This window comes from Acipenser ruthenus, chromosome 35 (genome assembly GCF_902713425.1).
Source record: "Acipenser ruthenus chromosome 35, fAciRut3.2 maternal haplotype, whole genome shotgun sequence".
Lineage (NCBI taxonomy): Eukaryota > Metazoa > Chordata > Actinopteri > Acipenseriformes > Acipenseridae > Acipenser > Acipenser ruthenus.
The window spans coordinates 9,087,316-9,103,187 of NC_081223.1; the positions used below are offsets into that span (position 1 = coordinate 9,087,316).

Consider the following 15,872-nt stretch of genomic DNA (forward strand, 5'->3'; position numbering starts at 1 on the left):
TTTCTGATCTGTTCATTCTGAAATTGTAAACACCTCTTTGAATTCCTGATGAAGCTAATGACTCTTCTTTGAAAATGGCTGCCTGCGTGTCATGGATGATTCGAGATCGGGCACTAACGTTTTGGTTTGTCTTTTCTCGGCAGTCAGTCACGTTGCTGTTTGTGTACTCGGGTAGTCATGTCTTCTGTTGCCGATTTTAATACACGCATCATCACTATACTGTACTCGAATTTTAAGACGCAGGCTATTTTTGAAAAGCAAAAAATATAATTTTTAAATGTCTCAATCCAAACATTTTAGGTGATGCAAAACTTTCGCCCATAGCTGTAGACAGCGATAGCAGGGAGTCTCATGATTTTAAATGGAATGAAGCAACTGTTCAGTGCTGCCACTTAGGGCTCTCCAGACAAGCTCAAAGCCAGGTAAAGGCAGATTTAGAGAAAACTGATAACTGATTATAAGAGCAGCACAACGGCTGCGAACTCTAGAAAACAGTAAAAACAAGTAATATCACGATGTGTTTCAGAGCAGTCCTCACGCCAGCTCATGTGTAGGAGAGCCCTATGGAGGCCACAGGGACGCTTACACTTTTGCGAGTTCATTGAGAATCCTGTGCGGAGCTGGGATTGATCTCTGATTAATGTGTGACTCTAGTGCCAGCGCTCTCCTTCTCCAGGCTGGTGTTCTCTGTCTCATCAATACAAATGAATGAAAGCTGTAACCCCTGTGCTCTTACCCACGGTGTCCTGTTGTTTTGCAGTGGGGTCCAGCGCTTTATCTCTGCTACAAGAGAGCTGTCGCAAAGGCCAACGCCCTACTCTGCGAAGCAGGTGAGTGGAGGCTGTTTGCAAAGCTCATTGCTCTACGAAGCAGGTGAGTGGAGGTCTTTGCAAAGCTCATTGCTCTACGAAGCAGGTGAGTGGAGGTCTTTGCAAAGCTCATTGCTCTACGAAGCAGGTGAGTGGAGGTCTTTGCAAAGCTCATTGCTCTACGAAGCAGGTGAGTGGAGGCGTTTGCTGCTTCTAATGCATCAATGCACTAATGTCACATACAGTATCTGTACTGCCTGGCCACTTTATTAGGACCTCGTCTAATATCAGATTGGACCACCGTCTGCCCTGATCACATTATCGGCTTGAAAGTAGGCATCGATGTCGGGAGCAAGCGCAGCATTGTGGGGTGGACTTAATCTGCAGCAATGTTTAAATAAACTGCAGCATTCATTTGGCCTGCCAGAGTAATCAGGGAGCCCAGGGTTTACCAGGAGAACACCAGGGCGATGCCAAACCCAGTCTGGCAGACAGGTGTACAGCTATGGCCAAAGGTTGTGCATCGCCCTATAGAATAAACAAATTTTGCTTCATTAAGTCGAATGAAACTTGCTGAATAATGTTACGTTAACATATATTTAATTAAATACCGCTTTGTAGTTTTCCATCTACTTAACAACAAACTGACAACTTGAAAAATGTGACATTTCCGGCTTCCAGTAGACTTTTGCAATGTCATTTTGTACTTTCTTTGATTACGTGGTGTAAAATAAAAGATCCAAATTTATGTTCATTTACATTTATTTTTTTTTGTCTCAATCTTAAAATTCTCAGTGCTGCAAAGCTTTTGGTCATAGGTGTAGGTGAAAGGAACACGTGTTACAGCTAACGTGCTTTCATTTTAAAGCATGCTGTGTGTGTGTGTGTGTTTTGAAGGCCCTGTGTTCTGTGTGCTGTGTTTCAGGGCTGCTCAGCCGCTACCCCGAGGCAGACACTGCCTCCTTCCCCCTGCCCGACTCTGTGCCAGAGTTCTGTCTGCCCATGGGAGCCACCATCGAGAGCTGGCCCCTCAACACCAAGTACCAGCTCCCTGTCTTCTCAACATTCGTGCTGACCAGCGCCTCTGCAGACAAGGTAGAATAGTGATCTCAACAGAAACCATCACACACACACAGAGCAGGATATCAGCCAGGTTAGAGATTCAATATCAGAGACGTGCATCAGAAAGTATTGATATTTAATTTAATTTATTATTTATTTATTTTTTTTTACAGTGTTTCATTTTTCTAAATTGCATGCCTAAATGGGGAGCACTGTTAGCAATGGTATTTATTCACACAGTTTCTGCAATTCTAAAGTATGTTTTAATTGATCCTGAGCTTTATGAATTTTATTAAACACTTTAGTTTAGGGATCTGTTCTAGCATTTCACTTTAGTGTCAGTTTCTATTTAGTTGGTAAGATTATTATTTTGTTTCTATTTCATTTTCGTTTTAAATTATTTAGTTGTAGTTTCATTTCCATTTCAGTATCTTTTCATTTTAAGAGACTTTTTTTGGGGTTCACGCTGAGTTGATACATACAAAATATATATTCATATATAATGAATCCCTCAATTCCACTTCGATTCACCCCTGTGCTTTGAGTAACAGTGCCACAGAGCAGGAAGTCATTCGAGCTGAGCTGTGCTATTTTACAGAGCGTTTTCCTGAAATTATATAAATACAACTCAGAATATTCGTTAGTCACGTTTTATTTTTTCATTTTCAGTTTCGTTCTGTTTTTTAAACATTTTCCAGTTTCAAGTACTATTTTGTTAAGGAAAATGTTTATGCTTTTAGTTTTTAAACATTTTCGTTTTAGTTTTCGTTCACTGAAAAAACACTGGTTATAAACAATAGCAAAAGATCACAAAGGCTAAAATGTAGAATAACTTTTTTGCAAAAGCAAAGCAGCCCCATGCAATTGGGGAGACAAGCCTAGAGAGAAAGACAGACCTGGAAAGACTATATCCATTATAACTGATTATAAACAATGGCAAAAAACAATGGCAAAAGTATAGAATAGTCTTCTTATTTCTAATCCTATTCCATAATTGTTAATAGCATAATTAATAGCATGCTTAGATTGTTTATCACTTGTAACAGATCCCTAAAGTGTTTCCCCATATAGTTTAGCATTTTATGGACACGTTTATAAATATTTGTAAGTTAAAAGGCCTGCTAAAAGATGTACAGTAGTTCTTTAAGAGGAGTAACACTATTAGCAGTAATATTAATAGTAGTATATATTGTAGTAATAGTTATTATTATTTATTTCTTAGCAGATGATCTTATCCAGGGCGACTTACAATTGTTACAAGATATCACATTATTTTTACATACAATTATCCATTTATACAGTGGGGTTTTTACTGGAGCAATCTAGGTAAAGTACCTTGCTCAAGGGTACAGCAGCAGTGTCCCCAACCTGGCATTGAACCCACGACCCTCCGGTCAAGAGTCCAGAGCCCTAACCACTACTCCACACTGCTGCCCAGATATCACATTATTTATACATGCAATTACATTATTATTTTTTACACATTATTTTTACATGCAATTACTGGAGCAATCTAGGTAAAGTACCTTGCTCAAGGGTACAGCAGCAGTGTCCCCTCCGGTCAAGAGTCCAGAGCCCTAACCACTACTCCACACTGCTGCCCTATTTAGTTATAATAGAAGTAGTGATGGTAATAGCGACAGGAATGGTAATAATAGTTACAATATAATTAGGCTTGCTACTATTCAATTTTAATTTTTTTGCCAAATCGATGATTAATATCGACATTTATTTTAGAAAGAATTTACTGTTTTTTTTTTTCAATTTCAAGCAGAAAATGAGTGAAATCGACCTTTATGCATTATGCCATTGAGAAACGTCTCATTAGAAACCCCTTCATCATATTCAATGGAACAAAGCCATGGTTACCAGCATTCTAATTGAAGTAACGTTTGGTCACAGCTGAGCTATGCATTTAAAAATGGTCTCAAATAAACCGTAGTAAACGCTGCATATAAACGTGTATTACACAGACCTTTATAGCATGCATTTACGAGTAAAAATAGTATGCACAGAACAAAACATTAGATAGTTGAACAGAACTAACTTGCACTTATTATCCAGAGTCGGAGCTCCCCCTCACCTGCTTCAGCACAGCCAGACTCAGAGTCCCTGGAAGGCAGACGGGTCTGCTTTGTCCTGCCGCAGAGACTTCAGCCATCGCCAGGGTATTGTGAACAATATTCACAAAACCCTGTGCCCCATTTTCAAATCAAACTAGTAACTGTCACTGTATACCTAAAGTAAAAGCTTACACCCGCTAATTTCAAAGTAGGCGCTCTGAATGACAGGCGCTGTAGCTGGCAAATGAGAGCATTCTAGCAGTGCTTGTGTCAGTGAGATCTGTCAGAACAGGGTGAAACTACAGAACTAATGGACCACTGAGATGACTGACAGCGACCCCCAGGCATTCAGAGCGGAGACGGGACAGACAGCAAGTAGAAAAACTACACAAACTAGAGATGATTTCTAAATGATTATTTTTGGTAAGAAAATAAAAAATAGCGAGTGGTTTTATTAACGTTTTATCGTCTATAAATTTATTTGTCAACTCCTTTTTTTGGGGGGAATTCGACGTTAACGGGTTTTTCCGATTAATATTGAAAAGTAGCAAGCCTAATTATAATGTACATTTAATTTGATATAGCGCCCTCCCTTCACACCACGGCATCCCAGAGCGCTGTACAAAGTTAAAAACAAGACGAGAGCTCATATATAGATAGATAGATATAGATATAGATATAGATATAGATATATAATATAAATAAATATGTTCTACACCCCAGCTGCAACCATAGAAAAGAACCATACAATTATAGAAAAGCACTTAAAAAAAAAAAAAAATGAGGTTTCCAATTTAGACTTAAAAGAATCAAATGTTTCAACCTGCTTAATGTCAACCGGAATAGAGTTACACAAGCAAGGAGCACAACAGCAGAAAGCTCCAGCTGATTAAGGGGGTGCTCCCGAGTGGCCCATCCAGCAAAAGCGCTCCGCGTGGAGTGCAGGATGAGCCCTATAGCCTGGAGATCGCAGCTTCGAATTCAGATGTCACAGCCGACCGTGACCCAGGGTTCCTAGGGGGTGGCGCACAATTGGCCGAGCGCCGCCCAGGTAGGGAGGGCTTAGGTCGGCAGGGGAATCCATGGTTCACCGCATATCAGCGACCCCTGTGACCGATGGGGCGCTTGTGGTTCTGCAGTGGAGCCATCAGATCTGTGTCTGTTGGTCTGTTGGCTTCGCTGTGGATCCGTAGTCCGAAAAATGACAGATTGGCAGGAGCACGTTTCGGAGGACGTGTGTTACAGCCGCCGTTTCCCGAGTCACCAGGGGGGCTGCGAGCGGGGAGCCGGATACAGATAATAATTGGGCATACAAAATTGGGGAGAAAAAACATTTTGTCATCTCAAGGAACAAATAGGAATATACAGAGTTAGTAGTAGCTCGGATGGTCCACAAAGGTCCTTGTAAGTGAATAGTTCTTGCAGTAATCCCAATAGCTGTGCACACTCCACAGTAACATTCCTTCCCTCTCCCCCTCCTCAGGTGTACGGCGCTGCTCTCCAGTTCCATGAGGCGTATCCACGGGAACGCTTGAAGGACAAGCAGTGTCTGCGGCTGGGATTGGTCAGTGTGATCGACCGCCGGCCAATCACCAACCGCATGGTGCAGGTGAAGAAGAGCATCTGTGTGCTGTCCCACTGGCCCTTGTTCGACGTCTTCCAGAAGTTTCTAACCTTCATCTACCGCTACTCCATCTCGGGCCCCCACGTCCTCCCCATAGAAAAGTGAGTGTTACACTGGAAAGGGGCAGGCATGAGGCATGGAGGCTGAACTGCTTCCTCCCTAGCCCCCTAAAAGAGAGGGTGCTCCCTCCAGTCCAGGGCAGGCTTGAGGCATGGAGACCGAACTGCTCACTCCCTCACCCCCTAAGAGAATGGATGCTCCCCCAATTAGCAGTGTCACTTTTAAATGACCAGTAGAATTCTGCTGGAAAGGAATCAACCCTTCGCATTGAGATTGAATGGAGGGTATTGGTTCCAGTAGCAGTGATAGTATCTGCTCATTAACTGTGTGTTTCAATGTTGTTCCTCACAGGCACATCTCCAGCTTCATGCACAATGTGCCCTTCCCCTCTCCACAGAGACCCCGCATACTGGTGCAGGTAGGAGCCTGGCGATGCCACATCTGAAACCCCAGTGCACCACTTCCATAATGTTCAAGGGGCTGCCTCACACCATCTTCCAGATATGGTCCTGATAGGGCAGCATGTATGATGCATGATGAGATCAAATGATCATGTACTGATGGGCTATTTTGCTAAGACGGAGATGGAAACAAGCTTAAAAAAACAGAGGTAGAAGTTCAATCAGTCTGCATGACGCAGAGACAACAGGGACAGAAATAACACTGCCATTGCGTTGCAGTTTGATCCAGTCCTGGTTTTACTATGTTTTTAAAAAGACTCACCTGACCTTGTTACCTCTACACTGTAGCTCATCAAGCTTGTAGTAAAACCTGGATTGGGTGAAGCTACTACGCAATGGTATCCCTTGTATTCAGAACTATAAAATGCCCTTTTCTTTCATTCAAGAACCATTTGGTGAAGTGTTATGTGCTATGTTGTGCTTTTGGACTATACAAACAATGCACACCTCTGCTATGATGCATCATGTAAAGAGTGAGTCAGGATTGATGGATGCATCTCGTGTAACTGATTTTCTCTCTCTTCTCTTCTCATCTCCAAGCTCTCCCCCTATGACAACCTGCTGCTGTGCCAACCAGTGTCTTCACCGCTGCCTCTCAGGTAAGGGCTGCAGCACAATGCTGTCCTGAGATCTCACTGGATGCCTGGGAGTGTCTCTCTCCTCTCTCTTCTCTCTCCTTGCCTATCTATCTCTCTCTCTGTCTCTCTCCTCTGTCTCGCTCTCACATCTCTCATGTCTCCTCACCTATCTCCTCTCACTGTCTCTCTATCCTGTCTTCTCTCTCTCTCTCTCTCACACACATCTCTCCTCTCCCCTCTCTCTCTCGTGTGTCTCTCTCTCACTCGTGGTGCATGCTGGGAGTGGTGGGTTTTGGGTGAGTGGTTGAGTGAGACGCTGTGAGTATCTCTCTGTATTTTAACTTTCACGCACTGTTTTAGTCTTTTGTGTGCACTGTTCTTAATTAGTTTTGTATGCACTCTGTGGTCTTCTAACGCTTAGGGCCATTATGGCCCCCATTTTCTTTTGAGTCCCTGTCCTGCAGACATGGGATTAAGGCTGTGACAGAAGAGTAGGTGTCTGTGGAGAGGACTGTGTACTGGCAGGGTGTAATAATGTAAAGTCTATGTCTCATATGAATCAAGCCGTGGTGATTTTTGTTAGTGATTTTTGTTAGTTTTTGTTAGCGACGAGACTCTGGGTGAATAGAGTGGTAGAGGAGGGGATCGTGGTTACTGTTGCTTTCATCTCTGTTCTGCCACTCTCTTCACTGGTTACTAAAGTCACTATCTCTAATGCTCCTCCATTCATGAAAAATGAGTGCTTGGAGAGAGGGCTGATCCGCTATGGGAAGATAGTGCCCGATTTAAGATGTGCCTGATTTTAAGCGGCTTACACAGGGTTCTAAAAACCCAGAGATCAGGCATGTAGTGTTGTTCCGTCGGCAGCTTTTCATGATACTGAATGAGTCCCAGTCAACCATAAATACTGTTATCAAGTTTATTATCGATGATAGCATTCACATGTTTCGTGTGTGGTAAAGGGGGGCACATTAGAAGGGACTGTCCAGATAAAGCTGGTGATCAGGAGAAAGCAGCTGACGGAGCGAATAGTGAGGATGAGGGTCCCGCTCCTCAAGAGCCTGCTGCCGGCGGGAGTGTAGCTGGTGTAGGCGAGGAGCAGAGAGGGGCAGCCCTGACAGTGCAGGTAGAGAGGCTGAGCCCGAGGCAGCAGGCGAAGTGGCAGGTGAGAGTGCGGAGAACGAGAAGGTAAGCGGAGAACAGCAGGGGCAAGATCCAGCGCATGAGTGAGGTTAATAGTACAAGTAATGAAGAGAATATCAGGCAGACAAACAATGGAGTATTTAAAGTACCAAAAAGAAGGAGAACACGGCGGTCCGAGAGAGTGGTAGGCACTGCAAAGAGACCATTGGTGGACCCAGGGGCTCAGAGTGAGTCAGGGGAGTCGGGGGGAGCGTCGCAAACGGATGGAAACGCAGATGGATCACATTAGTTTACTGTAAAGCTGCGTCTTAGTTGGTGCTTTATCTTGGCGAGAGCAGAGTCTCAAATCATCATGAAGTTTTAACATCTACTCTCATGTAATGGAAATCATGTGTGGTCTGTAGATACTTCTCTGTGTGAGCTGCAAAATAATGAGCTAGTCCTGCTGTTTTTAATGGTTTTAAATTGCAGTTTTGCTTTTTTTGTGGTTTTACTTATTCATGCGGTATGTTGTACTGTTTTTTGATTTGAGAAAATTGTCTTTTTTGTTTTTTGTTAAATTTTTTAAAAAGTATTTAGAAGACTAAAAGTTGTGTTAAAAGTCAAAGTCTCTCTCTCTCTCTCTCTCTCTCTCTCTCTCTCACTCTCTCTCTCTCACTCTCTCTGTCCTCTCTCTCTCTCTCTCTCTCATATATCATCATTTCTTCCCTCTCCCATACCATCTCTAGTGGAGCTAGTTTCGTGAAGCTGCTCCAGAACCTGGGCCCAGAGAACGCTGCCTCTCTGCTGCTGGCTGTGCTGAGCGAGAGCAAGCTGCTGCTGCACTCACTGAGACCGGACGTGCTGACCAGCGTGGGCGAGGCCCTCGTCTCTGTGAGTTCCACACAGCGCAGGCACAGCCCTGTCATTAATGTACTTGAACCTCGTCTCTGTGAGTTCAACACAGCGCAGGCACAGCCCTGTCATTAATGTACTTGAACCTCGTCTCTGAGTCCCACACAGCACAGGCACTACACTGTCATTAATGTACTTGAACCTCGTCTCTGTGAGTTCCACACAGCCCTGTCATTAATGTACTTGAACCTTGTCTCTGAGTCCCGCATAGCACAGGCACAGCCCTAGCCCTGTCATTAATGTACTTGAACCTTGGCACACCTACGGAGTTGTAATTATATCATACTGACCCTTGTCTCTGAGTCCCAATACACTGACAGCGTGCCACATACCACAGTGTCAGATTCCACAGCCTACGTTTATCTATATATCTATATCTATATCTATATCTATATCTATATATATATATATATATATATGCAGTGCATTGCATAAGTATTCACCCCCCTTGGACTTTTCCACATTTTGTATTGTTACAACCTGGAATTAAAATGGATAAAAATATTTTTAAAATATTTTTTATTGTGACACGAAAGTTAATTAAATTGCATAAGTATTCACCCCCCTGAGTCAATACTTGGTAGAAGCACCTTTGGCAGCAATTACAGCTGTGAGTCTTTTTTGATAAGTCTCTACCAGCTTTGCACATCTGGATCCTGCAATTTTTGCCCATTCTTCTTGGCAAAATTGCTCAAGCTCTGTCAAGTTGGATGGGGACCGTTGGTAAACAGCAATTTTCAAGTCTTGCCACAGATTCTCAATCGGATTGAGGTCTGGGTGATTCTAAGACATTCAGGTTCTTGTTTTTAAACCACTCCAGTGTAGTTTAGGGTCATTGTCCTGCTGGAAGGTGAACCTCCGCCCCAGTCCCAGGTCTCTTGCAGACTGAAACAGGTTTTCCATCCATCTTGCCCTCAATCCTGACCAGTTTCCCAGTCCCTGCCGATGAAAAGCATGTTCTCAGGGTGATGAGCAGTGTTGGCTTTGCGCCACACATAGCGTTTTGCGCTAATGCCAAAAAGTTCAGTTTTGGTTGTTTGCTGTGTCTCCCACATGCCTTTTGGCAAAATCCAAACGGGATTTGATATGGGTTTTTTTCAGCAATGGCTTTCTTCTCACCACTCTTCCATAAAGCCCAGCTTTGTGGAGCGTCCGGGTTATAGTTGTCCCATGGACGGTTTCTCCCATCTCAGCTGTGGATCTCTCCAGCTCCTTCAGAGTTACCATTGGCCTCTTGGTTGCTTCTCTGACTAATGCCCTCCTTACCTGGTCACTGAGTTTTGGTGGACGGCCTTCTCTAGGCAGAGTCACGGTTGTGCCATTTTCTTTCCATTTTTTAATAATGGATTTAATGGTGCTCCGGGGGATGTTCAAAGTTTGGGATATTTTTTATAACCCAACCCTGATTGGTGCTTCTCCAGAACTTTATCCCGGACTTGTTTTGATAGCTCCTTGGTTTTCATGATGCTGTTTGTTTAGATATTCTCTCTAACAAACTCTGGGGCCTTCCAGAAACAGGTGTATTTAATCTGAGATCATGTGACACTTTAATTGCACACAGGTGGACTCCATTCAACTAATTATGTGACTTCTGAAGGCAATTGGTTGTACCAGAGCTTATTTAGGGGTGTCACAGCAAAGGGGGTGAATACTTATGCAATAAAGACTTTTCAGTTTTTTATTTGTAAATAATTTTGAAAAATATGTAGATTTTTTTTCCCCACTTTATGGACTATTTTGTGTAGATCAGTGACCAAAAATCCTAATTAAATCCATTTTAATTCTAGGTTGTAAGTCCAAGGGGGGTCAATACTTATGCAAGGCCCTGTATGTATGTATGTGTGTGTGTGTGTATATATATATATATATATATATACATATATATATATATACTCTAAGCACACTCTTAAACTCCGGGGAGGCGTTTAAGGAGGACACAGAGATGTTTTGGAAAATGCCATGCAAAATGCTAAAGCGCCCATCGCTAAATCCTAAAGCATCCAATGTATCACTCTCTACAGCTAATATATAATTCCTGTACCTTATAGCAATGCTTCAATATATGGAAGTTTAGTAGAATATAATGTAAAAACAAGAGCTGTCATCGAAGACTTCTGAATACGATCAATCAGCAAGCAGCTTGATCAGAGATCCTCAGAGGGTGGACCACGCCACGTGTAGTTAGCAAGTCGAATGATACTTGAATGGGGCTTTACCTCTGCTTTTATAGAACCTTTGCTCCGCTTCATCTGTCAAAGTCTTAATTAACTCCAAACATGAATCTGCCTTGACAGCTCTTCTTTCTGAGAGAACAATACATTCAGAAAACCCTGGTAACTCCTTTTCTTAAATTAATTGGTTATAATCTCATGTTCCACCCCTCGCTCATTTCCAAAGTATGTGAGGTGAACTTTTGAACTGATATTATTATTCCTTGGTACCATGGAGTTCCTTAATACTAAATAGAGTAAAAACTATGACCTCATTTTCAAGTTAATTAAATGAGATGCCTGTTTCTGCCAAGGTTCGAGTCTTCTGCACCTATAGCGCTCATTTAAGGAAACTCCATGTCATAAGTCAGCCAGTTTCCAAGAACTAATTTGCCTCTTCCTCTCAAGGTTAACACAGACAAACTTATTTCTAACATTAGGTGCTGCCTGTTCTCCCTTCTCTGCAATAGTTTTTCTGCTGGCTTAATATTCTTTAAAACACAGTTATTACAATATTTTAACATTGTTGCAGTTTCACAAATGGTCAATTTGCATCCCAAAGATCAGCCTGATTCCAGTAGCTGTCACAGTCTTGGGTCAGTTTCTGCTCTCAGTGAGTCTGTCAAAGCCACCACAGGTGTGGGTGACAGTCTTTTAAAAGCCTGATACCTGCAGAAACTTCAGTCTTGTTAGCTGGGCTCCCATCTCTACATTCTCATTCCCATCATCAGTGGGCAAACTTCAAAGAAGCTAGTTCTGTCAAAGAGCCATGCATCTCTGCCGCATGCACCCTTCACTATAAAAGGTGCTTGCACCTTGAACAAGGGAAGACAGGTTTTAGGGTCACTCCTGGGCTCAGTCAGCAGTGTACTTGTGCAATTCTAAATGAACTGCAATTACAATGGAATTGTAATTGACCCTTGGCGCACCTTTGGAATTGTAGTTATAGCGTATAATTGACGAATTGCAGTTCAATTACACACCTTTCCAGGCTTGATCATTGGTTATTTAGAATAAATAGAGTGAACATGTTAATTTGGGTAGTTGTTTGTTACATTTTAGTATACTTGTTATTTATAATTGTAATTACTGCAGCATATTTGTAACTGTAAAGCAACAAAATGTCATTGTCGTTGTCATTTCAACAAACAATGCTACTGTAATTGTAATCAGAATTATAATAAACCCCATGTCTGATCTCGGGGATGGAAATAAGAGTCCTATTGCATTGCATTTTTTATCACTTCCTGGTTTTGCTGGGAGTTTAGTTTACCTGTTAACACTGGGGCTAATCAAACACATATTCAAACCTGGAATGGGTGAAGCAGCTGTGCAATAGGAGTCTTCTTCCCATTATTATTATTATTATTATTATTATTATTATTATTATTATTATTATTATTATTTATTTCTTAGCAGGCACCCTTATCCAGGACGACTTACAATTGTTACAAGATATCACATTATTTTTACATACAATTACATTATTTTTTACACATTATTTTTACATACAGTTACCCATTTATACAGATGGGTTTTTACTGGAGCAATCTAGGTAAAGTACCTTGCTCAAGGGTACAGCAGCAGTGTCCCCCACCTGGGATTGAACCCACGACCCTCCGGTCAAGAGTCCAGAGCCCTAACCACTACTCCACACTGCTGCCCATTGTTAAATATATCAAGACAACCGGTGTCTCTTTAGATAGTAACATGAAAAGTGACGGCTGGATTATACTGTGTGCACTTAATGCTAAGCGATTAAACCAGGTGTTGTGCTATTTTTGTCGAGGTTCAGTCAGAGATGGAAATACATCTGCGGTGTAGTTGAGCTGAAATTTGCAGAATAGACAAGCTAGGTCACATGACTCGCATCTCCCACACAACTGTCAGATTCAGTCAGTAGTCCTCTTGATGCAATGAAAAGAGCATTAGGAAGCCTTCTTAAAGAAGTAGTTAAAATACTGACACAGACAGCGCATCGACTATGACTGCGGAAATACTTGTAGAAATGAGATATACATTACCTATTATATGTGTTAGTAGAAGTTCAGTGTACAAATACAATTTTGTATAATAATTCTTGTTTTAAAAAAAAAAAGTAAATTTTAGTGGCGTTCCGTTGCCTTCAGATTTAGGACCACATGACTGGATTGCATGAATATACATACAGAGTTAGACACCAGCCCAGAGTTTCAGGGATATTGTTAAAGTGTCCAGACACCTGGAATAAACCTGTTCTCTCCTGACCATGCCCCTCTGCCCCCCCCCCCCTCCAGATGACCTTCCCCCTGCGCTGGCAGTGCCCCTACATCCCCCTGTGCCCCCTGACCCTGGCAGACGTGCTGTGCGCACCCATGCCCTTCATCGTGGGCATCCACTCCAGCTACTTCGACCTCTACGACCCCCCCAACGATGTCATCTGTGTGGACCTGGACACCAACACCATCTTCCAGTGAGTGCAGCTGGGGCTGGAGATAGAGGGAGGGGGGGCAGGGGGGCTGAATAGAGAGGGACTAGACTGGGACTCTGTACAGGGTTAAAAAGTTCCACTCTCCCTGTACCGAGTCCTAGTAGAATCGGGGTGGGGGGGGGGGGGGGGGGGGTGGTGGCTGTCTGTACTTTGCTATCACTAACACCTGTTTTGTATTCCTGTGCAGGAATGAGGATAAGAAGGTGCTGTCATGGCGGGCGTTGCCTCGGAAACCATGTAAAGCGCTGCTGCACACGCTGGGGACACTCCACCAGCAACTGGAGAAGAGTGAGTGGAGAGAGTCTGAGATCCACTGCTAGTGCTGGGGTTAGACTGGAGAGAGTCAGTGGGATCCATTGCTAGTGCTGGGGGTTAGACTGGAGAGAGTCAGTGAGATCCATTGCTAGTGCTGGGGGTTAGACTGGAGAGAGTCAGTGAGATCCACTGCTAGTGCTGGGGTTAGAGGGGTTCAGAGTAACACGACGCATTACTATGTGGAATACATCTCTCCTCATTATTATACTTTAATGTATCTGTACACTTCTAAAGTCTTAAGCTTAAATAAAGGTAAAACTCCTCTTTTTGAAGGTTGATGCATTAGTTAGACTTTGATTAGCCAGACTGGACGGTCTCAATAATGCACCCTCCTGAGAGAAATGGATTTGACAATTGTAATGTTGTTGAAGCAGACACCCTGGGATCCTTCAAGAAGCTGCTTGATGAGATTCTGGGATCAATAAGATACTAACAACCAAACGATGGGCTGAATGGCCTCCTCTCGTTTGTAAACTTTCTTATGTTCTTATGTTCTTATTCTCTTCTTCTTTCTCTTCTCTTTACTTTTCCCCCATCTCTTCCCACAACCCCCCTTCTCTGCCTCCCCTTTTCTCATCCTGCCTCTCCCTCTCTCTCTTCCCCCCCCCCTCCCCTGCCTCTCACCCTGCTCTCTCAGTGTACACCCCTGCTCTGGAGGAGGCTACTCTGGAGTTCCTGCTCACGGATTATGATCTGATCTACGGGCGCCGCAAGCAGCTGGAGCTGGAGATCCAGGAGGCCTTCCTGCGTTTCATGAGCTGCCTGCTGCGGGGGTACCGCTCCTACCTGCTCCCCATCACACAGGCCCCCTCGGACCGGACCACCGACTCCAGCTCCCTCTTCAACCTGCAGGGTGAGTGTGAGGGGGGGAGAGGGGGTCTGTGTGCCTGCTGAGGGGTCCTACCTGCTCCCCATCGCAAGGGGGAAGGGGGGTCATCAATGTGTTATTTACTAACGCAGTTGAAACGCTAGTCTGCATGAGCATAGATATCTCTGTACCTGTGCCACACTTACAGTTTTGAACCTGCAAACCATCCGTCTGCTTCTCTCTGATATTGGTGCTACACCAGGAATAGCGGTGCATTGATGGAATTGCTTCCAGTCTGGGAAAGAGAAGAATGATCTCTTTGTTCAGTAGCACAGTGAAGGCAATCCCAGCCGCTGCAATGCTAGAGAGGCGCTGGAGAGTGTGCTGCACGGTGTCTCCAGTGTTTCTAACACAGTGTTGTGAATTCTGCACTGAATGTGTTCTGTACTGAGGGACCCTGAAGCAAGTTTCTCACAAAGTTTTCCTTTCAGCCCACAGCAGGCTTCTACTAATACAGCGAAGTTGTGTTTTCATGCAGGGAAAGAATTTATTGTTAGCAACAACAGTGGGAATCCGCAACCACTGATCGTAAGAGCCAGGGGTTGCAGGGGTGTATTTAGAAACATAGTCCAGGTGGTTTTGATATATTTATAAGAATCATAAATCAACTTTTACTCAAACAGTTTTCCGATTGCAAGGATGGAAATAAGATTCTCCTTGCACAGCAGTTTGACCCATTCCTGGTATATTAATGAAAATGCAGGGGGGCGCAGCTCCAGTACAGTTAATAAGAAATGCTGCAGTGTAATTGCAGTACTATGCAGTGCTACAGCAGGGATGAAAATAAGACTCCCGTTACATAGCAGTTTGATCCACTCCTGGCTTTACTCCGAGTTAAATAAGACACACCTGAGCTTCTGGTTTTGGGGGAGGTGTGCATTGCTGTGAAGGCTCTGGTTTTGGGGGAGGTGTGCATTGCTGTGAAGGCTCTGGTTTTGGGGGAGGTGTGCATTGCTCTAAAGGCTCTGGTTTTGGGGGAGGTGTGCATTGCTCTAAAGGCTCTGGTTTGGGGGGGGAGGTGTGCATTGCTCTAAAGGCTCTGGTTTTGGGGGAGGTGTGCATTGCTCTAAAGGCTCTGGTTTTGGGGGAGGTGTGCATTGCTCTAAAGGCTCTGGTTTTGGGGGAGGTGTGCATTGCTGTGAAGGCTCTGGTTTGGGGGGAGGTGTGCATTGCTGTGAAGGCTCTGGTTTTGGGGGGGGTGTGCATTGCTGTGAAGGCTCTGGTTTTGGGGGTGTGTGCATTGCTGTGAAGGTTTTGGGGGTGGGGGGGTGCATCGCTGGCTGGGTGCCCTGCTTCACTGTGCTCCTCTCCGTCT

The 15,872-nt window shown here is 43.8% G+C and overlaps 1 protein-coding gene across 2 annotated transcripts in view; it reads left to right on the plus strand.

Annotated features, from left to right (window-relative positions):
- The window catches only part of LOC117395321 (DENN domain-containing protein 4B-like), a 54,237-nt gene that overhangs the window by 17,445 nt on the left and 20,920 nt on the right, over positions 1–15,872 (plus strand). For both annotated transcript variants that reach the window (XM_059007290.1, XM_059007289.1), the window contains exons 4-12: positions 761–830; positions 1,735–1,904; positions 5,418–5,659; positions 5,970–6,036; positions 6,620–6,678; positions 8,529–8,673; positions 13,181–13,356; positions 13,562–13,662; positions 14,327–14,542. In XM_059007290.1, coding sequence (XP_058863273.1) covers positions 761–830; positions 1,735–1,904; positions 5,418–5,659; positions 5,970–6,036; positions 6,620–6,678; positions 8,529–8,673; positions 13,181–13,356; positions 13,562–13,662; positions 14,327–14,542 — 1,246 coding nt within the window. The remainder of the gene's footprint in view (positions 1–760; positions 831–1,734; positions 1,905–5,417; positions 5,660–5,969; positions 6,037–6,619; positions 6,679–8,528; positions 8,674–13,180; positions 13,357–13,561; positions 13,663–14,326; positions 14,543–15,872) is intronic.